We start from the raw sequence: 24175 nt of genomic DNA, 5'->3' as shown, positions 1-24175 counted from the left end.
CCCCCCCCCCCCCCCCCCTCCTCGTCCTCTGTTGTTGCCCCCCCAAGGTGGTGAGTACCCGTGTGGGGGGGATCCCCGAGGTGCTCCCTGATGACCTCATCCTGCTGTGTGACCCCACCGTGCGCTCGCTGAGCGACGGGCTGGAGGCCGTGATTGGCCGGCTGCGGCGCGGCGCCGTGGCCTCGCCCGCCGCCGTGCACGCCCGCGTGAGGAGCCTCTACACCTGGAGGGACGTGGCGGAGCGCACCGAGAAGGTGGGGCCACCTCCTCCTGACCTCTGACCTCCTCCTGACCTCATCCTGACCTCTGACCTCCTCCTGACCTCATCCTGACCTCTGACCTCCTCTTGACCTCTGACCTCCTCCTGACCTCTGACCTCCTCCTGTGTGTGTGTGTGTGTGTCTGCGTGTTCGTGTGCGTGCAGGTGTATGACCGGGTGTGTGTGGAGGAGGTCCTCCCGCTGGCCGGCCGGTTGCTCCGCCTCCGGGACCACTGCGGGGGCGTGGCCGGCTCCATCTTCGCCTTCGTCGCCGTCCTCAACTTCCTGTTCCTGCTGCTGCTGCGCTGGCTGGTCCCGGACCAGGGCATGGACCGCGCCCTGGACGCCAGCGGGCCCCGGGCGCTGTGGGGGCCCCCGCAACGGGACCCGCCAGCAGAGGAGGCTGGAGAGGGGTCCCAACCGCAGAGGGACCCCTGGTCTGATGGAGCCCCTACAGCAGAGGGACCCCTGGTCTGATGGGGCCCCTACAGCAGAGGGACCCCTGGTCTGATGGGGCCCCTACAGCAGAGGGACCCCTGGTCTGATGGGGCCCCTACAGCAGAGGGACCCCTGGTCTGATGGGGCCCCTACAGCAGAGGGACCCCTGGTCTGATGGAGCCCCTACAGCAGAGGGACCCCTGGTCTGATGGGGCCCCTACAGCAGAGGGACCCCTGGTCTGATGGGGCCCCTACAGCAGAGGGACCCCTGGTCTGATGGGGCCCCTACAGCAGAGGGACCCCTGGTCTGATGGGGCCCCTACAGCAGAGGGACCCCTGGTCTGATGGGGCCCCTACAGCAGTAGGACCCCTGGTCTGATGGAGCCCCTACAGCAGAGGGACCCCTGGTCTGATGGGGCCCCTACAGCAGAGGGACCCCTGGTCTGATGGGGCCCCTACAGCAGAGGGACCCCTGGTCTGATGGGGCCCCTACAGCAGAGGGACCCCTGGTCTGATGGGGCCCCTACAGCAGTAGGACCCCTGGTCTGATGGAGCCCCTACAGCAGAGGGACCCCTGGTCTGATGGGGCCCCTACAGCAGTAGGACCCCTGGTCTGATGGGGCCCCTACAGCAGAGGGACTTCGGTCGTCTTCATGAACACTGGATTGTTTCTATGGAGGGACACACAAGGTCCTCCCAGAGGGGGCCCTCCGGTCTCGGGGGGGGGGGGGGGTCTCCAAGTCTCCAGGGGGCCCCTCCAGGGCCACAGGCCTTTAGGGTCTGGCAGCGTTGGACTTATCTGCACCAAGATGTTTAACCCCTACAGACTGGCCAGATGTTTAACCCCTACAGACTGGCCAGATGTTTAACCCCTACAGACTGGCCAGATGTTTAACCCCTACAGACTGGCCAGATGTTTAACCCCTACAGACTGGCCAGATGTTTAACCACTAGAGACTGGCCAGATGTTTAACCCCTACAGACTGGCCAGATGTTGGGGCGCTGTGACCAGCGGCCGGTGATCTCTGGCCTCCGCTCCGAGAGGGTCTGACTGCCTTCTAAGGACGCTGATGTTTGATTTGCACGCTAACGATCGACGGCCCCCGGGCACACACATGCTAATCAGGGCCCCTTGACTCAGCGCTCTGGGGCGGAGGAACAGATTAGAATGCTAATCAGGATGTATTTTTGTAAATGCTTTTGGCACAGTGAAAGTATATTTCTATAAATAACATTTCCTACCAACATCTTCAGTTTGGTTTGTTCTTGAATACTTGACGGTGATCTGAAGTAACAGGTTTAATCTGCGTGTCTTTGTTCAAGGAGCCCAATGCTTCCATCAGTGGGTCTTAGGAGACGGGTTGTGTGTAGGCGTGACCCCGCCCTACAGCCCTTTAGCAAGGCAGCGTCTCAGAGACAAAGAGTGGAATGCAGACGGTCCTGAATACACGCCTTCAGCGAAACTGAACCTCAGGTCTGGTGCACCTCCTGGACCCAAGAGACTGGCCTCACAGCAGGGGGAGAGGTCTCTACCTCCAGCTGGTTCACTAGGAGTTAGTAAGGTCTCTACCTCCAGCTGGGTCACTAGGAGTTAGTAAGAGGTCTCTACCTCCAGCTGGGTCACTAGGAGTTAGTAAGAGGTCTCTACCTCCAGCTGGGTCACTAGGAGTTAGTAAGGTCTCTACCTACAGCTGGGTTACTAGGAGTTAGTAAGAGGTCTACCTCCAGCTGGGTCACTAGGAGTTAGTAAGAGGTCTCTACCTCCAGCTGGGTCACTAGGAGTTAGTAAGAGGTCTCTACCTACAGCTGGGTCACTAGGAGTTAGTAAGAGGCCTCTACCTACAGCTGGGTCACTAGGAGTTAGTAAGAGGCCTCTACCTACAGCTGGGTTACTAGGAGTTAGTAAGAGGTCTCTACCTACAGCTGGGTCACTAGGAGTTAGTAAGAGGTCTCTACCTACAGCTGGGTCACTAGGAGTTAGTAAGAGGCCTCTACCTACAGCTGGGTCACTAGGAGTTAGTAAGAGGCCTCTACCTACAGCTGGGTCACTAGGAGTTAGTAAGAGGCCTCTACCTACAGCTGGGTTACTAGGAGTTAGTAAGAGGTCTCTACCTACAGCTGGGTCACTAGGAGTTAGTAAGAGGTCTCTACCTACAGCTGGGTCACTAGGAGTTAGTAAGAGGTCTCTACCTACAGCTGGGTTAGTTAGTAAGAGGTCTACCTACAGCTGGGTCACTAGGAGTTAGTAAGAGGTCTCTACCTACAGCTGGGTCACTAGGAGTTAGTAAGAGGTCTCTACCTACAGCTGGGTCACTAGGAGTTAGTAAGAGGTCTCTACCTACAGCTGGGTCACTAGGAGTTAGTAAGGTCTCTACCTACAGCTGGGTCACTAGGAGTTAGTAAGAGGCCTCTACCTCCAGCTGGGTCACTAGGAGTTAGTAAGGTCTCTACCTACAGCTGGGTCACTAGGAGTTAGTAAGAGGTCTCTACCTACAGCTGGGTCACTAGGAGTTAGTAAGAGGTCTCTACCTACAGCTGGGTCACTAGGAGTTAGTAAGAGGTCTACCTACAGCTGGGTCACTAGGAGTTAGTAAGAGGTCTCTACCTACAGCTGGGTCACTAGGAGTTAGTAAGGTCTCTACCTACAGCTGGGTCACTAGGAGTTAGTAAGAGGCCTCTACCTACAGCTGGGTCACTAGGAGTTAGTAAGAGGTCTCTACCTCCAGCTGGGTTACTAGGAGTTAGTAAGAGGTCTCTACCTACAGCTGGGTCACTAGGAGTTAGTAAGAGGTCTCTACCTACAGCTGGGTCACTAGGAGTTAGTAAGAGGTCTCTACCTACAGCTGGGTCACTAGGAGTTAGTAAGAGGCCTCTACCTACAGCTGGGTCACTAGGAGTTAGTAAGAGGTCTCTACCTCCAGCTGGGTCACTAGGAGTTAGTAAGAGGTCTCTACCTACAGCTGGGTCACTAGGAGTTAGTAAGAGGTCTCTACCTACAGCTGGGTCACTAGGAGTTAGTAAGAGGTCTCTACCTACAGCTGGGTCACTAGGAGTTAGTAAGAGGTCTCTACCTACAGCTGGGTTACTAGGAGTTAGTAAGAGGTCTCTACCTACAGCTGGGTCACTAGGAGTTAGTAAGAGGTCTCTACCTACAGCTGGGTTACTAGGAGTTAGTAAGAGGTCTCTACCTACAGCTGGGTCACTAGGAGTTAGTAAGTGGTCTATAAGTGTACTCTGACTAGAACCTTGAGGTTGGTGGTTTTGAACCAGTATCCTCTGGTGTTTGGGGTTAGCGGCTTCTAGCCGGACTGGAAGAGGAGAGTTGGGAGGGGGGAGAAAGCGCCCCTGTTGCTTTGTTATGCACATGAGGTGTGGGCGTGGCAGGGGGGGGGGATTTTGATAAGAGGGGCAACAAGGGTCTCTGCCCCACACACACCTGGACAGAAACACACCTGGAGAGAAACACCTGGATACACACACCTGGACACATACGCTCTCCGTCAACATGGCTGACACAGAAGTCCTCCTGGCCCCCCAGGTCGGGCCCCCCCAGGTCGGGGTCCAGCGCTCCCTCCGGGTCTACGGGGGTCTCTCCTGCAATGCCCTCATGGCTGGTAAGGTCACGCTAAGGTCAGAGTTTATAGAGAAGGTGAGCTGGCAACACAGCCTGCATGTCTTTGAGTGAACCTCCATTAGTCTCTTTGTGTTTACTGTAGTGTGGGGTTTGTTTAGTGTAGTCCAGTTTGTTTAGTGTTGTGTGTAGTTTGTCTAGTGTAGTGTGTAGTTGGTCTAGTGTAGTGTGGGGTTTGTTTAGTGTAGTGTGTAGTTGGTCTAGTGCGTAGTTTGTTTAGTGTAGTGTGGGGTTTGTTTAGTGTAGTGGGGTTTGTTTAGTGTAGTGTGTAGTTTGTCTAATGTAGTGTGGAGGTTGTTTTGTGTAGTTTGTCTAGTGTAGTTTGTGTAGTGTAGTGTAGTTTGTTTAGTGTAGTGTGTAGTTGGTCTAGTGTAGTGTGGGGTGTAGTGTGTAGTTTGTTTAGTGTAGTTTGGGGTTTGTTTAGTGTAGTGTGTAGTTGGTCTAGTGTAGTGTGTAGTTTGTTTAGTGTAGTGTGTAGTTTGTTTAGTGTAGTTTGTTTAGTGTTGTGCATAGTTTGTTTGGTGTAGTTTGGAGGTGTAGTGTGTAGTTTGTTTAGTGTAGTGTGTAGTTTGTTTAGTGTGTAGTTTGTTTAGTGTAGTGTGTAGTTTGTTTAGTGTAGTTTTGAGGTGTTTAGTGTAGTGTGTAGTTTGTTTAGTGTAGTTTGGAGGTGTTTAGTGTAGTGTGTGGTTTGTTTAGTGTAGTGTGTGGTTTGTTTAGTGTAGTGTGTAGTTTGTTTAGTGTAGTTTGGAGGTGTTTAGTGTAGTGTGTAGTTTGTTTAGTTTGTTTAGTGTAGTTTGGAGGTGTTTAGTGTAGTGTGTAGTTTGTTTAGTGTAGTGTGTAGTTTGTTTAGTGTAGTGTGTAGTTTGTTTAGTGTAGTGTGTAGTTTGTTTAGTGTAGTTTGGAGGTGTTTAGTGCAGATCCTTTGTGGGCTCCAGACCCCTCTGGGGCCTCCCTGAGCCTCCTGAACCCCTGGGGAGCTGGAGCTGGTCCAGTCGGTGTGTGACTCTGTCCCCGTCCCTTCGTCCCCTCAGAGTCCGGGTCGGACCGGAGCCCGCTGCACGACGCGGCGTTCCAGGGGCGGCCGCTGAGCCTCAGGACCCTGCTGACCCAGGTAGGGAACCGGCAACCTCCGCCGCCACACAGGCAGCACGGTGGACCCCCAGTCTGAGGGCCCGGCCCCGAGGAGGCCCTGGAGGTCCCCTCTGGGGGTCCGGTCCACTCTGGAGGTCCCCTCTGGGGGTCCGGTCCACTCTGGAGGTCCCCTCTGGGGGTCCGGTCCCCTCTGGGGGTCCGGACCACTCTGGGGGTCCCCTCCGGTGGTCCGGTCCACTCGGGGGGTCCATTCCACTCTGGGGGTCCACTCTGGTGGTCCGGTCCACTCTGGGGGTCCCCTCTGGGGTCCCCCTCCGGTGGTCCGGTCCGGCCGTCCCCCGGAGGGCTGTCTGTGGGCTGTGAGTGACAGGTCCTCTCCCCAGGGCTTCCCCGCTGACCTGCGGTCTCTGGACGGCGTGACGGCGCTCCACGAGGCCTGCCTCGCCGGACACGCCCCCTGCACCCGGCTGCTGCTGGAGCACGGTGCCACGGTAACCGCACGCACGCACACACGCACGCACGCACGCACGCACGCACAGGCGCACACACACTCACTCTGTGTCTCCGTCCAGGTGGAGGCGGAGTCTTCTGACGGAGCCACGCCCCTCCTCAACGCCTGCCGCCGGGGCAGCGCCGCCTGCGTCAGACTGCTATTGGGCCGCGGCCCGGCCGTCCCAACCAATCAGCTGCTGGCAGGGGCGGTCCACGAGGCGGCCGGGAGAGGTGAGGGGGTGCTTGTTATGTGTGTGTGTGTGTGTGTGTGTGTTATGTGTGTGTGTGTGTGCCTGCGTCTGTGTGTGTGTGTATGTGTGTGTGTGTGTGTGTGTGTGTATGTGTGTGTGTGTGTTTTTATGTGCTTGTGCGTGCGGGACCCATTCACTTAAAGGTGCAGTAGCTCAGATTTAGAGCTATTCTTTGAGGTCCTTTGTTAGCAGTAGCCTAGCGTTGGGCTAACAGTTAGCTGGGATGTATCAGCTCCTTTAGATCCAGATGCTCCGGGGTCACTTCTGAACACCTCAACACCATCACCTATAAGGTCTTCCCTGATTGGTTTGGAGAATCAATCTCGCCTGTCGATCACAAATGCGTGAATGCCCCCTCAACGGGGAGGCGGGAGCAGAGAGGGGGGCGGGGTTGCGTGGTGTTGTGACTGTGTTGTGTTGTGTTATTGTGACTCTCTGTGTTGTGGTGTTGTGACTCTGTGTTGTGTTGTGGCGTTATGACGGTGTCGTTGTGTTGTTGTTGTGCTCAGGCCACAGGGAGTGTCTGGAGCTGCTCCTGGCCTCCGGGGGCGCCGTGGAGGCGGCGCTGCCCGGCCGTGGGACCCCCCTGTACGCCGCCTGCCTGGGGGGGGCCACGGCCTGCGTGGAGAGTCTGCTGCTCGCAGGTACGGGTCTACGGCACGCTGACCCCACACAACCTCTGACCCCTCGGTGACCCCCGCTGACCTCTGACCCCCCACTGACCTCTGACCCCTCACTGTCCACTGACCCCACGGTGTTCCCCCGCTGACCTCTGACCCCACGGCGACCCCCCGCTGACCTCTGACCCCTCACTGACTCCACTCTGACCTCGTGAGTGCGTGCTTGTTACGTGTGTGTTTGTGTGGGTCAACGTGACGTCACACTGACATACACACAGGGCCTCATGTATATTCATGAGGATAACAACATTAATAATAACACGTCTCCCCAGGAGCGGAGGTGGGCGGGGCCGCGGGGGGCAGCAGCCCGCTGCACGCGGCGGTGGTGGCAGGGGCGGGGCCGGTGGTGGAGCTGCTGATGGCCTACGGGGCCGACGGGAGCGCCAGGAACGCCGAGGGGAACACGGCGCTGGAGCTGGCCGCCGCCGCCATGAGGACCACGCTGGGCAGGGGTACGCACACACACGCACGCACGCACACAGACACACACACAGACACACACACACATGCACACTCACCCACGTCCTATATATATTTCATTATGTGTGATATTTTTAACGATATGTTTTGTGTTTCCCGAGCAGGTCCCGCCTCGCTGGCTCAGTTCTGCCGTCTGTCCGTCCGTCGCCGTCTGGGGCGGAGCCGTCTGTCCAGCGCATCCAGGCTGCCCCTCCCCCCCAGCCTGAAGGACTTCCTCCTCCCCCATTGACCCCGCCCCCCCAGCCTGAAGGTCTTCCTCCTCACCCAGTAGCCCCGCCCCCCAGCCTGAAGGACTTCCTCCTCCCCCATTGACCCCGCCCCCCCAGCCTGAAGGTCTTCCTCCTCCCCACTAGCCCCGCCCCCCCAGCCTGAAGGACTTCCTCCTCCCCCATTGACCCCGCCCCCCCAGCCTGAAGGACTTCCTCCTCCCCCATTGACCCCGCCCCCCCAGCCTGAAGGACTTCCTCCTCCCTGAGTAGCCCCGCCCCCCGAGCCTGAAGGACTTCCTCCTCCCTGAGTAGCCCCGCCCCTCTGTGTTTATTTATATATTACTTTAGACAATCTAGATACCGAACTCTGTGTTTGTATGCTGTTACGTGTCAATATTTTATTTGTCTGTCCCGTTGTACGTGTCTGCCATGTCTCTTTAAGTTACAGCCTCCTGAGTGGTGATTGCGGACACCTGCATGAAGCTGTGGGTGCAGCCTATATAAGTGGATCCTCCCTCCGGCTCTCTCTCTACTTCCTGACAGGATCCCAGCTTTTGTCTATGTTGTACATCTTCCTGGTTGTAAATAAACACCTTTTTTGCATCATACTCAGTATGGTGTCCGTCTATGTGTTGTGACCTTGAGCCGGTCGTAACAATGCAAGGTTTAAGTAAATGTGCTCCACACTTTATAAGCACGTACCAGAGTGTATTTCTATATGTTTGAAAAAAAAATTCCAACAAGATTACCTTTTATTTTACCATCGCTGGCATAAAATAAAATGCAAAGCGTGTATCTTGTGTTCACCGAATCATCCTTTATGAAGCTGCTGGAAGCAAATACACAATATTAATATATATACCAGAGTATCAGAAACAGTCTCTCTCTCTCTCTCACATTCACACTGAGCACCAGAGAGCTGTACACTTTTATTGTCTTGTTGCTCAAAAAACTTCAGCCTCCATCTTGTTTGTAGTTTTCCGTGACGTTCGCCTCACCTCCATTTTCTTACACAACAAAAGAGGATATAAATAGTCCAAACAGGAAATACATTCAGAAGGTTCTAGAGGTTCATCTCCAGGGAGACGTGGGGGTCCGCTGGCCGGAGCGGTGGGGGGCAGGCCGCGGCCCGGCCGGCGGCGGAGAGCAGGAGGTTCCAGAGGTTCCAGAGGTTCCAGAAGGTTCCAGCGGTTCCAGAGGTTCCAGAAGGTTCCAGAAGGTTCCAGAGGTTCCAGAAGGTTCCAGAGGTTCCAGAAGGTTCCAGAGGGTTCCAGAGGTTCCAGAAGGTTCCAGAGGTTCCAGAGGTTCTACAGGCTCTGCTGCAGCAGCTGGGCCCAGCGCCGCTCCAGGAAGCTCCTCAGCCGGAGTCCGGCACGGCCGATCTCAGAGCGGTCCTCATTGAACCGCTCACAGTTATCAAGAACCAGAGCCAGGTCAGAGAGGAAGGCCTCAGGGTCTGGGTACCTGAGAACATAGAACATAGAGACATCAGTTATCAAGAACCAGAGCCAGGTCAGAGAGGAAGGCCTCAGGGTCTGGGTACCTGAGAACATAGAACATAGAGACATCAGTTATCAAGAACCAGAGCCAGGTCAGAGAGGAAGGCCTCAGGGTCTGGGTACCTGAGAACATAGAACATAGAGACATCAGTTATCAAGAACCAGAGCCAGGTCAGAGAGGAAGGCCTCAGGGTCTGGGTACCTGAGAACATAGAACATAGAGACATCAGTTATAAAGAACCAGAGCCAGGTCAGAGAGGAAGGCCTCAGGGTCTGGGTACCTGAGAACATAGAACATAGAGGCAACAGTTATCAAGAACCAGAGCCAGGTCAGAGAGGAAGGCCTCAGGGTCTGGGTACCTGAGAACATAGAACATAGAGACATCAGTTATCAAGAACCAGAGCCAGGTCAGAGAGGAAGGCCTCAGGGTCTGGGTACCTGAGAACAGAGAGAACATGTCCAGATTGTGGTCATCATACATAAGAGAGGGAATGGTATTAAACGTCCTCCTGTGATGCAGGGCTGTCTGATGAAGGTAGCGCTGCTTTAATGTTCAGACCGCCTCAGGATGGAATCTGTTGACCAGGTGGGCTGAGGGCCACAAGGGGACCGCCAGCAGCAGAGAGCTGCTGGTGGTCACTGGGATGAGTGACCTACTGGGGGTGATGGTGGGACCTACCGGGGGTGGTGGTGGGACCTACTGGGGGTGGTGGTGGGACCTACTGGGGGTGATGGTGGGACCTACTGGGGGTGATGGTGTGACCTACTGGGGGTGATGGTGGGACCTACTGGGGGTGGCGGTGGGACCTACTGGGGGTGATGATATGACCTACTGGGGGTGGTGAGGTGACCTACAGGGTGGTGATGGTGGGACCTAATGGGGGTGATGGTCTGACCTAATGGGGGTGGCGGTGGGACCTACTGGTTGGAGCTGACCCTCCCTCTGATGGTGCTCAGGTCCATGGGCCTCCTGATCACCTTCCTGTAGCCCGGGACCGACCGCTGGTCCACCGGCAGCAGGAAGGGCCACGCATCCTGATGGGCCTCCAACTCCCCCAGGAGCACCCTGGGAAACAGAGAGACCCTGAGGGGGGGAGACCGTCCACACAGGACCAGGAGAGACGGGACATAGGAGAGACAGGACCCAGGGGAGACAGTCTCTAGGAGAGACGGTCTCTAGTAGGGTCTCTAGGAGAGACAGTCTCTAGGAGAGACAGTCTCTAGTAGAGTCTCTAGGAGCGACGGTATCTAGCTGTCTCCTGGAGAGACCGTCCAGGCGGCCCAGGCCTACCTGCATGCGGACAGGTCCGTGGTCCCGTTGTCTTTGTTGTCATTGGCCGTCCTGCCCTTCCTGCCCCAGGGGGCGGGGCTTTCCTGCTGGCTTCCTGCTGAGCCGTCCTCCTCAGCCCGCCTCTTCCTGCTCTCCTTCCTGTCGTTCCTCACGGAGCTGCTGCTGCTGGTGCTAACGCTAGTGCTGCTGCTGGTGCTAACGCTAGTGCTGCTGCTGGTGCTAACGCTGCTGCTGATGCTAACGCTAGTGCTGCTGCTGATGCTACTGCTAGCCGGGCTGGGGGCCTCGTCCTCAGAGCCCTCCCCCGCTGTGGCAGCCCCCCGCCGGGGACGGATCGGCCCGCTGACCCCGGTATCTCCGGTCTCTCTGGTCTCTCTGGTCTCTCTGGTCTCTCCGGTCTCTCCGGTCTTTCCGGTCTCTCTGGTCTCTCTGGTCTCTCTGGTCTCTCCGGTCTCTCTGGTCTCTCCGGTCTCTCCGGTCTCTCCGGTCTCCCCGGTCTCCCCGGTATCCCCGGTCTCTCCGGTCTCTCCGGTCTCTCCGGTCTCCCCGGTATCCCCGGTCTCTCCGGTCTCCCCGGTCTCTCCGGCCCCAGCGTTCCCAGCTGGGCTCTGCTCCTGAGGGGTCAGGGTGCTGCCCTGGAACACAGGAGCAGGAATATGTAGATAGATGCAGCATACACATAATATAATGGATGTATCTAAGATGGGTGACCGTGGTAGGTGGCCCTCTCCTGTTGGCCCAGTACCAGTGGGAGGCAGGCGGGGCAGAACCAGTCCCCCTCGGGGATGGCGGTGATGCGGGGGCGGAGGCAGTAGGTGTGGAGGCCACGGTCGCAGCCGTCACACAGCAGCAGCAGATCTTCGTTGTCCCCTCGGCCGCACAGCTGGCAACACTGCAACGCAACACAGACACACTACACAGGTCAGAGCCCAGGGGGGGGGGGGGTGTGTGTGTGTGTGTGTGTGTGTGTGTGTGTGTGTGTCTCACAGCCTTCATGATGGCCCCCTCCCTGGTCAGGCTCTTCTGCAGCTGCTGGACGCAGAGGGAGAGCTGGGCGGAGCTACGCACCTCGGCCAGGGCCCGCCCCCACAGCCTCATGCCTGGGGCCGCCTCCTCCTCACTGGACGCACGCACGCACACACACACACACACACACACACACACACACACACACACACACACACACACACACACACACACACACACACACACACACACACACACACACACACACACACACACACACACACACACACAAATACAGGGGTATTGGTATGGTAGATGGAATATGGTTCATCAGGGGACGACAGCAGGCTCTGGCACGGGGCCAGGACTCCAGTTGTGGGTGGGCCAGACCCATTGTGGGTGGTCCTCAAATCAACGTTATCAAATCCCTGTTTAACCTAATACCAATGACTGACTATGCTATTGTGTATACATGTTATATTATCTGTGCATAATAGAGATTTGAATAGCTTGATGCTGTTTAAATATTTTTCGGTGCATAGGACGGACCTATCAGCGATCGCTCCTTAGGCCTTCACTGCCAAGCCGGTTCGTTCGCGGCTTGGCACGCCCAGCAACTTCACCGGGCTTTCTTGGTTCAATGGAGAAGGCGGGGCAGCGCACGGATCTAGACCTCTTTAGAATAAATTGCATACTCCCGAAAGTTTTAAATTCTTTATGAATGAAGACACCCGCATGCAAGAATGAGTTCATGTCTGAGTAGGCTACAAACGCGATTAACTATTTACCAGTGGGAAAACGCCAACATAGTCTTTATATTGCTGACCACTTGTTTTTTATCCCGACAAAAGCCTCGTCAGGAACGTTCCTCTGGGTCTTTCTCGTAGATCGCACCATCTTTCAACGTCTTTGTTAAATGAGACTGCATCACCTTCTCTCCCATGATGGTCAGCAGCTCGCGGATTTCAACGTCTCTCAGGTTAGAACTGCTCATGTTAACGCTGCGTTATTGTCTCTGTAGTCGAGACAACGCAGCAACACCTCTACCCAAGCCCCCCCCCCCCCCCCCCCCCCCAGCCCCCCCTCTGGAACTGCGGAGGGCCTCATCACATTTACATCACAAAGAAACCGCCAGTGTGTGTAGAGTCCGGGAGTATAAAGACGTCTCTTGGTTCTGACCATAGAAGAGCGCTTTGGAATCTCCATTACATTATTGCTAGGTACCAGTACCTCCTCTCAGTGGTTCTCCTCCAGTACCTCCTCTCTCTGTGTCTCCAGTACCTCCTCTCTCTCTCTGTGTCTCCAGTACCTCCTCTCTCTGTGTCTCCAGTACCTCCTCTCTCTCTCTGTGTCTCCAGTACCTCCTCTCTCTCTCTGTGTCTCCAGTACCTCCTCTCTCTCTCTGTGTCTCCAGTACCTCCTCTCTCTGTGTCTCCAGTACCTCCTCTCTCTCTCTGTGTCTCCAGTACCTCCTCTCTCTCTCTGTGTCTCCAGTACCTCCTCTCTCTCTCTGTCTCCAGTACCTCCTCTCTCTCTCTGTGTCTCCAGTACCTCCTCTCTCTCTCTGTGTCTCCAGTACCTCCTCTCTCTCTGTGTCTCCAGTACCTCCTCTCTCTCTGTGTCTCCAGTACCTCCTCTCTCTCTCTGTGTCTCCAGTACCTCCTCTCTCTCTGTCTCCAGTACCTCCTCTCTCTGTGTGTCTCCAGTACCTCCTCTCTCTCTGTGTCTCCAGTACCTCCTCTCTCTCAGTGGTTCTCCTCCAGTACCTCCTCTCTCTGTGTGTCTCCAGTACCTCCTCTCTCTCTGTGTCTCCAGTACCTCCTCTCTCTCAGTGGTTCTCCTCCAGTACCTCCTCTCTCTCTCTGTGTCTCCAGTACCTCCTCTCTCTCTCTGTGTCTCCAGTACCTCCTCTCTCTCTGTCTCCAGTACCTCCTCTCTCTGTGTCTCCAGTACCTCCTCTCTCTCTCTGTGTCTCCAGTACCTCCTCTCTCTGTGTCTCCAGTACCTCCTCTCTCTCTCTGTGTCTCCAGTACCTCCTCTCTCTGTGTCTCCAGTACCTCCTCTCTCTCTGTGTCTCCAGTACCTCCTCTCTCTCTGTGTCTCCAGTACCTCCTCTCTCTCTCTCTGTCTCCAGTACCTCCTCTCTCTCTCTGTCTCCAGTACCTCCTCTCTCTGTGTCTCCAGTACCTCCTCTCTCTCTCTGTCTCCAGTACCTCCTCTCTCTCTGTGTCTCCAGTACCTCCTCTCTCTCAGTGGTTCTCCTCCAGTACCTCCTTCTCTCTCTGTGTCTCCAGTACCTCCTCTCTCTCAGTGGTTCTCCTCCAGTACCTCCTCTCTCTCTCTGTCTCCAGTACCTCCTCTCTCTCAGTGGTTCTCCTCCAGTACCTCCTCTCTCTCTCTGTCTCCAGTACCTCCTCTCTCTGTGTCTCCAGTACCTCCTCTCTCTGTGTCTCCAGTACCTCCTCTCTCTCTCTGTCTCCAGTACCTCCTCTCTCTCTGTGTCTCCAGTACCTCCTCTCTCTCTGTGTCTCTGGTACCTCCTCTCTCTGTGTCTCCAGTACCTCCTCTCTCTCTGTGTCTCCAGTACCTCCTCTCTCTGTGTCTCCAGTACCTCCTCTCTCTCTCTGTCTCCAGTACCTCCTCTCTCTGTGTCTCCAGTACCTCCTCTCTCTCTCTGTGTCTCCAGTACCTCCTCTCTCTCTCTGTCTCCAGTACCTCCTCTCTCTCTCTGTGTCTCCAGTACCTCCTCTCTCTGTGTCTCCAGTACCTCCTCTCTCTCTCTGTCTCCAGTACCTCCTCTCTCTCTGTGTCTCTGGTACCTCCTCTCTCTGTGTCTCCAGTACCTCCTCTCTCTGTGTCTCCAGTACCTCCTCTCTCTGTGTCTCCAGTACCTCCTCTCTCTGTGTCTCCAGTACCTCCTCTCTCTCTCTGTCTCCAGTACCTCCTCTCTCTCTCTGTCTCCAGTACCTCCTCTCTCTCTGTGTCTCCAGTACCTCCTCTCTCTGTGTCTCCAGTACCTCCTCTCTCTGTGTCTCCAGTACCTCCTCTCTCTCTGTGTCTCCAGTACCTCCTCTCTCTCTCTGTCTCCAGTACCTCCTCTCTCTCTGTGTCTCCAGTACCTCCTCTCTCTGTGTCTCCAGTACCTCCTCTCTCTCTCTGTCTCCAGTACCTCCTCTCTCTCTCTGTGTCTCCAGTACCTCCTCTCTCTCTCTGTGTCTCCAGTACCTCCTCTCTCTCTCTGTGTCTCCAGTACCTCCTCTCTCTCTCTGTGTCTCCAGTACCTCCTCTCTCTCTGTGTCTCCAGTACCTCCTCTCTCTCTGTCTCCAGTACCTCCTCTCTCTGTGTCTCCAGTACCTCCTCTCTCTCTGTGTCTCCAGTACCTCCTCTCTCTCTGTGTCTCCAGTACCTCCTCTCTCTCTCTGTCTCCAGTACCTCCTCTCTCTGTGTCTCCAGTACCTCCTCTCTCTGTGTCTCCAGTACCTCCTCTCTCTGTGTCTCCAGTACCTCCTCTCTCTGTGTCTCCAGTACCTCCTCTCTCTCTCTGTGTCTCCAGTACCTCCTCTCTCTCTCTGTGTCTCCAGTACCTCCTCTCTCTCTGTGTCTCTGGTACCTCCTCTCTCTGTGTCTCCAGTACCTCCTCTCTCTCTGTGTCTCCAGTACCTCCTCTCTCTGTGTCTCCAGTACCTCCTCTCTCTCTCTGTCTCCAGTACCTCCTCTCTCTGTGTCTCCAGTACCTCCTCTCTCTCTCTGTGTCTCCAGTACCTCCTCTCTCTCTCTGTCTCCAGTACCTCCTCTCTCTCTCTGTGTCTCCAGTACCTCCTCTCTCTGTGTCTCCAGTACCTCCTCTCTCTCTGTGTCTCCAGTACCTCCTCTCTCTGTGTCTCCAGTACCTCCTCTCTCTGTGTCTCCAGTACCTCCTCTCTCTCTCTGTGTCTCCAGTACCTCCTCTCTCTCTCTGTCTCCAGTACCTCCTCTCTATGTGGGCCTCCAGCTCCCCCAGCCGTAGCACCGCTATGTCCAGCGGGTTGTCGGCCCTCCTCGCCACACCGCCTCGGTGCTCGTGGTAGACCAGGTCCCCCCGCCCAGACTGGACCGCAGGGGGTCGCCATCCCTACAAACACACACACACACACACACCGGAGGTATTTTAGTCCGCTGAGCTATGAGCCAGAGAGCTAGCGCTATGATTGTACATATTTATTATTCGAAATTCGCCCTAGCCTTTATATCACAGATACTCTAGGGTCTATAGCATATAACCGCGTTGTCTGATTACAGTTTAATTCATTCTTCACAATTTGCCAGCTCTCGTTTTTAAGAATATTCACCGCGCCATTAGTTTCAATGGGAATCGCAACGGTCTAATTTATAATTTGAAATTCGTCACAGCCTTTATACCTCAGATACTATAGGGTCTATAACATATAACCGCGTTTTGGAATACAGTTTAATGTAATCTGACAAAATCACAAATTAAAGGTTGGGTATGGGATTTGCGAAATGCCAGCAGATTTTGAAAACACACAACTCAAATGGTCCTACCCCCTCTCCTTCAACGCTGACTCTGACTCCACCCATTCCAAGTACATGGACGCGCAATCATGCACGAGCGAACACAGATGCGCAAGAGCGAGTCATTTGCTAGTTAGCTAGCTCCAGTAGCTACCGCAGGATAACAACAAACAGAAGCTTGCTCTGGGTCACGAGCTTTGAGTACGTGCACGAAGGGGTCGCGCGCGGGGAGCGGGGGAGGGGGAGTGCAGTACGACCGTTTGATTGACGTACTTACTGTCCAATGCAACTCGGTGGCTCTGGAAATCATTGGCTGGAGTTTTTCGAGCCCTGCCCGTTCCACAGATGATTGACTTGTTTAATTTTCATGTCAGTACTTCTAACTCAGTGGCTATAAGTGGGTTATGATAAGGATTTGTGGGAATTTTGCAAAAATGGCCAAAAAAGCGAATTCCATACCCAACCTTTAACACTGCAACTGCGAATTAACCACACAGAGATAACTATGGCAACTTGTCAATTTTTTTTTCTTTTTGCCATCATTCTGCGAGCGCATCCGCCGTGATGATTAACAAATAATCCCCCTATAGAAAGATGTGCAGATCTATAGAGAGGTGTAGATCTATAGAGAGGTGTATATCTATAGAGAGGTGTAGATCTATAGAGAGGTGTAGATCTATAGAGAGGTGTATATCTATAGAGAGGTGTAGATTTATAGAGGTGAAGATCTATAGAGAGGTGTAGCTCTCTGAGGTGTAGGTCTATAGAGGTGTAGCTCTATAGAGGTGTAGGTCTATAGAGAGGTGTAGGTCTATAGAGGTGTAGCTCTATAAAGGTGTAGGTCTATAGAGGTGTAGGTCTATGGAGGTGTAGCTCTATAGAGCTGCTGACCTTGCTCTGCAGGCCCCCTGAGAACACCTTCCTCTCCAGGTGCTCCACCTGCTGCAGCAGGCTGAGGTCCACCTCCATGGCCTGCTGCTCCACACACCACTGCTCCCCCCCGCCCAGCGCCTGGTCTATAGAGGTGTAGCTCTATAGAGGTGTAGGTCTATAGAGAGGCGTAGCTCTATGGAGGTGTAGCTCTATAGAGGTGTAGCTCTATAGAGGTGTAGGTCTATAGAGGTGTAGGTCTATAGAGGTGTAGCTCTATAGAGGTGTAGCTCTATAGAGGTGTAGGTCTATAGAGAGGTGTAGGTCTATAGAGGTGTAGCTCTATAGAGGCGTAGCTCTATGGAGGTGTAGCTCTATAGAGGTGTAGCTCTATAGAGGTGTAGGTCTATAGAGGTGTAGGTCTATAGAGGTGTAGGTCTATAGAGGTGTAGCTCAATAGAGGCGTAGCTCTATGGAGGTGTAGATCTATAGAGAGGTGTAGATCTATACAGAGGTGTAGGTCGATAGAGGTGTAGCTCTATAGAGGTGTAGCTCTATGGAGGTGTAGCTCTATAGAGGTGTAGCTCTATAAAGGTGTAGGTCTATAGAGGTGTAGGTCTATGGAGGTGTAGCTCTATAGAGCTGCTGACCTTGCTCTGCAGGCCCCCTGAGAACACCTTCCTCTCCAGGTGCTCCACCTGCTGCAGCAGGCTGAGGTCCACCTCCATGGCCTGCTGCTCCACACACCACTGCTCCCCCCCGCCCAGCGCCTGCTCCTCCAGGGGCCACGCCTCTGAGGGACCCCCCCCCCCCCCCCCCCCCACACACACACACACACACACACACACACACACACACACACACACACACACACACACACACACACACACACACACACACACACACACACACACACACACACACACACACACACACACACACACACACGCAGTGAGTTGAGGTTCCACAGGTAAGGTGTAGTTCTACAGGTGTGTTTCCACAGGTAAGGTGTAGTTCTACAGGTGTGTGGTTCTCCAGGTGTGTTTCCACAGGTAGGGTGTAGTTCTACAGGTGCTGTGAGGTTCTACAGGTGAGGTCCTAGAGGTGAGTTGTGGTTTTATAGGTGGGATTCTACAGGTGTGGTGTGGTTATACAGGTGTGGTTCTACAGGTGTGTTTCCACAGGTGAGGTGTGGTTCTACAGGTGTGTTTCCACAGGTGAGGTGTGGTTCTACAGGTGTGGTTCTACAGGTGAGGGGAGGTTCTTCTGGTGTGGTTCTCCAGGTGTGTTTATACAGGTTAGGTGGTGTTCAATAGGTGAGGTTATACAGGTGTGGTTCTCCAGGTGAGGTTCCACAGGTGAGCCGTACCCTCCGAGGTCCCGGTCCAGGCTAGGCTCAGGTACTCCATGTTCTTCTGGATCTGTTTCTGCAGAATCCTCTCTCGGACTCCCCGGCTGTGCAGCGCCGCCACGACCTCCCGCAGCTCCTCCACGCCCCGCACCCTCCACCAGCCCCATGCCATGTCTACACACACACACACACACACACACACACACACACACACACACACACACACACACACACACACACACACACACACACACACACACACACACACACACACACACACACACACACACACACACACACACACACACAAACACACACACAGAATGGGAAGGACATCAGCTCCTCCTTTACTCCTGCCACCATCCTCCCTCACCCTATCCCCACCTCTGGTTTCACCCACTTGATCCCTCTCTCCTCTAACGATCAACAATAGTTAGGTCTAAGCACGCCACCACCTCCCCCCCTTGTTCCAGCGTCCTTCTAGACGGCCAGAATCAAGCCGCTCCTCAAGAAACCGACCCTTGTCACTGACATCAAGCCTATCTCTTCTTTCATACCGTTCTAAAACATTGGAACGTGCCATCCCTAACCAACTGTCCCCCTATCTCTCACACAACAACCTGCTTCACCCCCATCAGTCAGGCAAGACTGCACTTTGAGAAAGCTCTCCTTGTGGTGACTGAGTCCCTCCGTGCTGCCAGAGCCTCGCTTCTCCTTCTCCCCGACCGATCCGTAGTGTTCGACACCGTCAACCACCAGATCCTCCTTGCCTCTCTCGCCAAACTCGGCCTCGCTGACTCTGCGCTATCCTGGTCAACATCCTACCTGGCGAATCGCACCTATCAGGTCACATGGAATGGCTCCTTGTCCAAACCCTGCACTCTCGACACTGGTGTCCCTAAAGGCTCTGTACTGGAGCCCCTTCTGTTCTCCCTATATAACCGAACCCTGGGCTCTGTTATCACATCACACAGTTTTTCCTATGTGATCACTGCTACGCTGACAATCGGCTATTCCTCTTACCCTTCCACTGACAACAGCCTGATTGCAAGACACATCTCTGAATGTCCGGCAGACGTCAGCACTCGGAAGATTGCCCATCAATTGAAGCTTAACCTCAACAAGACTGAGCTCCTCCTAATGCCAGGGAAAAGATTACCCTCGCATGGACCTATTGGTCACTGTCGAGAGCTTTGCTGTATCTCCTTCACCAACTGCCAGAAACCTCAGTGTGGTACTGGTCAATCAGTTATGCTGCTCCGCGAACATCAGCGCGGTGACCCCATCCTGCACATCTGCCCTCTACAACATCCGCAGGATCCAGCCCCCCTGGTCCAAGTGGTCGCCATCTCCCGGCTCCACTACTGCAGCTCGCTCCTGGCTGGACTCCCTGCCTGCCCGCCACGGGCTGTGTCCTGGGTGGACCGCCCTCTGCCCTCCATGGTCGGCGTGGCCACGGCCTTACCCTCGGGGATGGCTCTGGGCTCCGGGTAGTCCAGCGTCCTGGTGGTCTCCGGGGCGAGGGTGGCGGGGGGTTTGGGCAGGGTCAGATTGGAGGTCTGGGCCGGGGGGGCGTGGACCAGGAAGGGGTTGCTGGTCCCGCCGACCTCGTACTGCTGCTGATAGGCCAGCGCCAGCAGGGGGGGGAGGGGCCCGAAGGGCGGGAAGAAAGGCAGCCCTGCGTAGGCCCCGCCCCCCTGGGGAGAGATCACACTGATTACTGTACTGGTAAGGACCAGGTATCATACTGGTTACTGTACTGGTAAGGACCAGGTATCATACTCGTTACTGTACTGGTAAGGACCAGGTATCATACTCGTTACTGTACTGGTAAGGACCAGGTCTCATACTGGTTACTGTACTGGTAATGACCAGGTCTCATACTGGTTACTGTACTGGTAAGGACCAGGTCACATACTGGTTACTATACTGGTAATGACCAGGTCTCATACTGGTTACTGTACTGGTAAGGACCAGGTATCATACTCGTTACTGTACTGGTAAGGACCAGGTCACATACTGGTTACTATACTGGTAAGGACCAGGTCCCATACTGGTTACTGTACTGGTAATGACCAGGTCTCATACTGGTTACTATACTGGTAATGACCAGGTCTCATACTGGTTACTGTACTGGTAATGACCAGGTCTCATACTGGTTACTGTACTGGCAATGACCAGGTCTCATACTGGTTACTGTACTGGTAAGGACCAGGTATCATACTCGTTACTGTACTTTTAAGGACCAGGTCACATACTGGTTACTATACTGGTAATGACCAGGTCTCATACTGGTTACTGTACTGGTAATGACCAGGTCTCATACTGGTTACTGTACTAGTAATGACCAAGTCTCATACTGGTTACTGTACTGGCAATGACCAGGTTACATACTGGTTACTGTACTGTGAACGACCAGGTCACATACTGGTTACTGTTCTGGTAATGATCAGGTCTCATACGGGTTACTGTACTGGTAAGTACCATGTCACATACTGGTTACTATACTGGTAATGGTCAGGTCTCATACTGGTTACTGTACTGGTAATGACCAGGTCTCATATTGGTTTTTCCGAGCGAATATTCGAATACGAAAAAACACCATAAAAAACAACATTAATAATCCCTATATACTCCATGGAACCGATTTTTACAGTATCTGCATATTTTGTTGAAGATTTTATAGTTTTTGAACGTTAATTAGTATGCCTAAGTAGGTTGAAGTTCCTTATTTTTTCCCCTTGAAAGTGAACAGCTGTTGCTCCGTTCCAAATCAGCTGTCCTCTGCCATCTCAGCCCTTACGGGAGCTTTTCCATTCATCCTGGAACGTGCATCTTTTCAGGGAATTTGTACAATAAATCCATAACAAATACCGAATATTGATTGTCTTATGTGTCCATATTATATCCATTATATTGACCGGGTATTCCCAAGACGCTCACGCTCTGGCACAACCCAGCCACAGTTGATTGGCGCGGCGCTGTACAGCGAACGTAAACAAACAACTAAGCTAAGGTTAGCATTTCCCTAAGTATTACTTTACCTCCGAGATCCCGCTACAAGATATCTATTCTTCCTCCACCTCTCTCGCTTCTCTGCTTGGTGTCGCTGACGCTTTGCCTCCCTCGCTCTGGTAACGTCACGTACCTAAAGGAAGCTCCGAATACTGATTTAAGCTTTGAATACTAATTTTCTGAACGAGTATTCGAATATTCAAATAATTCGGGCCAGCCCTAATTACCATATGTAAGGGTTCGTGCACAGAGGGGATTGTTGGGAAAGAGATGGCTGTTTCGCTCTCGTAATGTCTGTCTTGCTCTCGTTCTCTCTCTCTCGTACCACTCTCGGTTCCACTTTTACTTTTGCGCGCTAGCTGTTTCACTCTTTTCCGGCCTCCAGCTTTTCCTGCTGGAGCCCGCCGCTTAAAGGTGGGGGGGCACGGATCGGTCATAGAGCACATGGCGTTAAAGTTGGTGGACTGTAACCTGTAAAATCCATAGATTTAGGAGGTCCCCCTAGTGGCCGTTAGCTTTAAAAATCCATAGATTAGCCGCAACGTTATATAAGCCGCAGAATCGAAAAATGGGAAAAAAGGCGCGGCTTATAGTCCGAAAATTACGGTAATAATGACCTGCAGCTGGTTGCCGCAGCAGAACGCAAGGTCCCACTTAGGCTACGTTGAACGTAAATCACCCAAACGTTCGACTTTACACTCTACACTGCTAACAAAATAGCAGTTGCACCAAGCAGATAGTTTCAACGTAACACTAAGTTATAACTTATCTTTTACACCTCCCCTCTAGCTGGCGTAAGTTCTATACTAACGATAAAGAACCGTTAAAAGAAAAAAACATAAAAAGATTGCAACTCTAACGCAGAACCACCAGAAACCACCCACCTGGAGGGCAGAGAGCTGCAGGCTGCTGGCCCCAGGGGGGTCAGTGAGGGCGGGGGGCTGGGGGGGGTCAGTGAGGGCGGGGGGCTGGGGGGGGTCAGTGAGGGCGGGGGGCTGGGGGGGGTCAGTGAGGGCGGGGGGCTGGGGGGGGTCTGTGAGGGCGGGGGGCTGGGGGGGGTCTGTGAGGGCGGGGGGCTGGGGGGAGAGGCAGGGTGGCGAGGCGTCCCGGGGGCTGCTGGAGGTGACGGAGGCGTGGTCGCAGGCGGAGCGGGGCAGCAGGCTGAACCACTGGGCGCCGCGCTCCGTCAGGGCCCTGAGCAGCTGCTCCGCCGGGGGGTCCAACGGGACCCCCGGGGGGCGTCCTACAGGGGCGCGGGTCCCAGGTTCTGACGGGACCCCCGCCAGGACCCCCGGGGGGGCTCCGGCCTCCAGCAGCGTGCTGAGCTTGGAGAGGGAGGATGGCTTCAGCAGGAAGAGGTTCTGGGGGGGCGGGGCCTGCAGGAGATCCGGAGGGGCGGGGCTGATGGCTGGCTCCTCCTCCTCCTTCACCTTTAACCCCTGAAGGCTGGACCCTCTCTCTCCCTCCTCGTTCAGCTCCACACACCCTGAGACACACACACACACACACACACACACACACAGACACAGACACAGACACACACACACACACACACACACACACACACACACACAGACACAGACACAGACACAGACACAGACACAGACACAGACACACACCACACACACACACACACACACACACACACACACACACACACACACACACACAATATAATAACACGACAACCTGGACCAGACCAACATTGTGGACCACTCCCAGTCGCCCCAGTAGAGCCGGTAGCCTGAGGTCTCCACCATAGCACCCCCCAGTAGCCCCAGCAGGCCCCCAGTACCGTCTGCGGGCCCCGGGGCCTCCAGCAGCAGCCCTCCGCAGGGGGGCAGCAGCCAGTAGCGGCGGCAGTAGCGGTCCTGGCCGTAGGGCGTGGAGCGCAGCGAGTGGGAGGAGTCAAACAGCTTCCTCCGGATCTGACTCTGTTGCTACGGAGACAAGCGGGGCCGGGTTAGGGCTTAGGATGGAGCAGAGGTGACAGAGTGAGGAGGACTATGACTGAGTGAAGCAGCAACATTAACAGTCTTACTTTGGATAACTTCTCAATCTGCTTCTCCAGCTCCTCCACAGTGGCTGACTGGAGGCTGACGTCCTGAGGGAGGAGGGAACAAGGGAACAAGGGAACACGCCTTAGGGAACAAGCCTTAGGGAAAAAGGGAACAAGCATTAGGGAACACGCCTTAGGGAACAAGCCTTAGGGAACAAGCCTTAGGGAACAAGGGAACAAGCATTAGGGAACACGCCTTAGGTAACATCACTCTACATAAGGGAACAAGCCTTAGGGAACATCAGTCTACATGAGGGAGCAAGCCTTAGGCCCTGTCCCATTGCTCCCCCTAGCTCTAGCTTTGAGGCCTAGCTCTAGAATATGGATTAACTACACCATCTGAATGTGTAGGTCGTCCTGTTTTCGACAAAAGCGTCACATTTTCCAACGTGAATGAAAACAGTAGAAGGCTCTTCCTCTGGTGCCGACACGCCGATGCTGCGCGGGACGTAGGAGAGCACGTTCGCTACGCTAATTTGCATTATATTAATTATAGTTGTTTCCCATTTCATAGGAAAAAATCTTCACTCACACCTCCCTGTCTGAAGGGATCTCACTGTGGGGGAGAGGAGCATCTCCTTAAAGGTGAACCAACCTCTTCCTCACAGAGCCTCCTCCCCTTCCTCCCTCCTCCTCCTCCTCCTCCTCCTCCTCTGCTCTCCTCCTCTTCGTCCTCCTCCTCATCTCCCTGCTCCTCGCTTTCGTCGTCGTCCTCCTCTTCCTCCTCGCTGTCTCCTTCTCTCCTCCTGGGTCTCCGTCCGGCGGCCGCCCCCCCCGCCGCTGGCCCCTCCCCCGGCCCCTCCCCCGGCCCCTCCCCCTCCTTCCTGCCCGTCACCCGAGCGTGGGCACTCCGCAGCCTGGGGGAAGTGACATCATGAGTGGGAAGTGACATCATGGGGGACAGATGGACTAGATCCTAGATAGAGGTCGTTAGGTCCTACAGGTCGTTAGCTCCTACAGGTCGTTAGGTCCTACAGGTCGTTAGCTCCTACAGGTTGTTAGCCCCTACAGGTTGTTAGCTCCTACAGGTCGTTAGTTCCTACAGGTCGTTAGGTCCTACAGGTCGTTAGGTCCTACA

General features: G+C 54.5%; 3 protein-coding genes across 3 annotated transcripts in view; 2 read left to right on the top strand and 1 right to left on the bottom strand.

Annotated features, from left to right (window-relative positions):
- Window positions 1–35: 35 nt before the first annotated feature.
- Window positions 36–1935, top strand: piga (phosphatidylinositol glycan anchor biosynthesis, class A; the record flags this gene model as incomplete). The annotated part of the gene is made up of 2 exons (XM_056580288.1): window positions 36–254; window positions 425–1935. Coding segments are annotated over 2 exons (531 nt in total), but the record flags the coding sequence as incomplete, so codon positions are not given.
- Window positions 1936–4202: 2267 nt separating this feature from the next.
- Window positions 4203–7995, top strand: LOC130373667 (ankyrin repeat and SOCS box protein 11-like). Its single transcript, XM_056580287.1, has 8 exons — window positions 4203–4311; window positions 5360–5439; window positions 5804–5911; window positions 5993–6143; window positions 6673–6807; window positions 7116–7295; window positions 7425–7498; window positions 7975–7995. The coding sequence occupies exons 1-8, from the start codon at window positions 4203–4205 to the stop codon at window positions 7993–7995; spliced, it is 858 nt and encodes a 285-aa protein (XP_056436262.1).
- Window positions 7996–8327: 332 nt separating this feature from the next.
- LOC130373666 (bromodomain adjacent to zinc finger domain protein 2B-like) overlaps window positions 8328–24175 on the bottom strand; it is a 33574-nt gene continuing 17726 nt past the window's right edge. The window contains exons 24-38 of the mRNA XM_056580286.1: window positions 23693–23954; window positions 23080–23142; window positions 22834–22978; window positions 22109–22524; window positions 21923–21979; window positions 19489–19720; window positions 18042–18197; window positions 17323–17465; window positions 16694–16834; window positions 15259–15401; window positions 11311–11443; window positions 11069–11215; window positions 10324–10958; window positions 9955–10098; window positions 8328–8996 (exon numbers count right to left, since the gene is read on the bottom strand). Of these exons, the coding sequence (XP_056436261.1) occupies window positions 8840–8996; window positions 9955–10098; window positions 10324–10958; window positions 11069–11215; window positions 11311–11443; window positions 15259–15401; window positions 16694–16834; window positions 17323–17465; window positions 18042–18197; window positions 19489–19720; window positions 21923–21979; window positions 22109–22524; window positions 22834–22978; window positions 23080–23142; window positions 23693–23954 (2974 nt within the window). The 3' untranslated portion in view covers window positions 8328–8839. The remainder of the gene's footprint in view (window positions 8997–9954; window positions 10099–10323; window positions 10959–11068; window positions 11216–11310; window positions 11444–15258; window positions 15402–16693; window positions 16835–17322; window positions 17466–18041; window positions 18198–19488; window positions 19721–21922; window positions 21980–22108; window positions 22525–22833; window positions 22979–23079; window positions 23143–23692; window positions 23955–24175) is intronic.

This window comes from Gadus chalcogrammus, chromosome 20, assembly GCF_026213295.1.
Source record: "Gadus chalcogrammus isolate NIFS_2021 chromosome 20, NIFS_Gcha_1.0, whole genome shotgun sequence".
NCBI lineage: Eukaryota > Metazoa > Chordata > Actinopteri > Gadiformes > Gadidae > Gadus > Gadus chalcogrammus.
The sequence above is the reverse complement of the archived record's forward strand: the minus strand, read 5'-3'. Positions and strand labels throughout refer to the sequence as shown.

Bases quoted from the DNA above. Each gene is read 5' to 3' on its own strand.
- LOC130373667 (XM_056580287.1), top strand. From the start codon at position 4,203: ATGGCTGACACAGAAGTCCTCCTGGCCCCCCAGGTCGGGCCCCCCCAG. The intron at 5,440-5,803 runs GTAGGGAACCGG...TCCTCTCCCCAG, and splicing joins TCAGGACCCTGCTGACCCAG to GGCTTCCCCGCTGACCTGCG. The intron at 6,808-7,115 runs GTACGGGTCTAC...ACGTCTCCCCAG, and splicing joins GGAGAGTCTGCTGCTCGCAG to GAGCGGAGGTGGGCGGGGCC.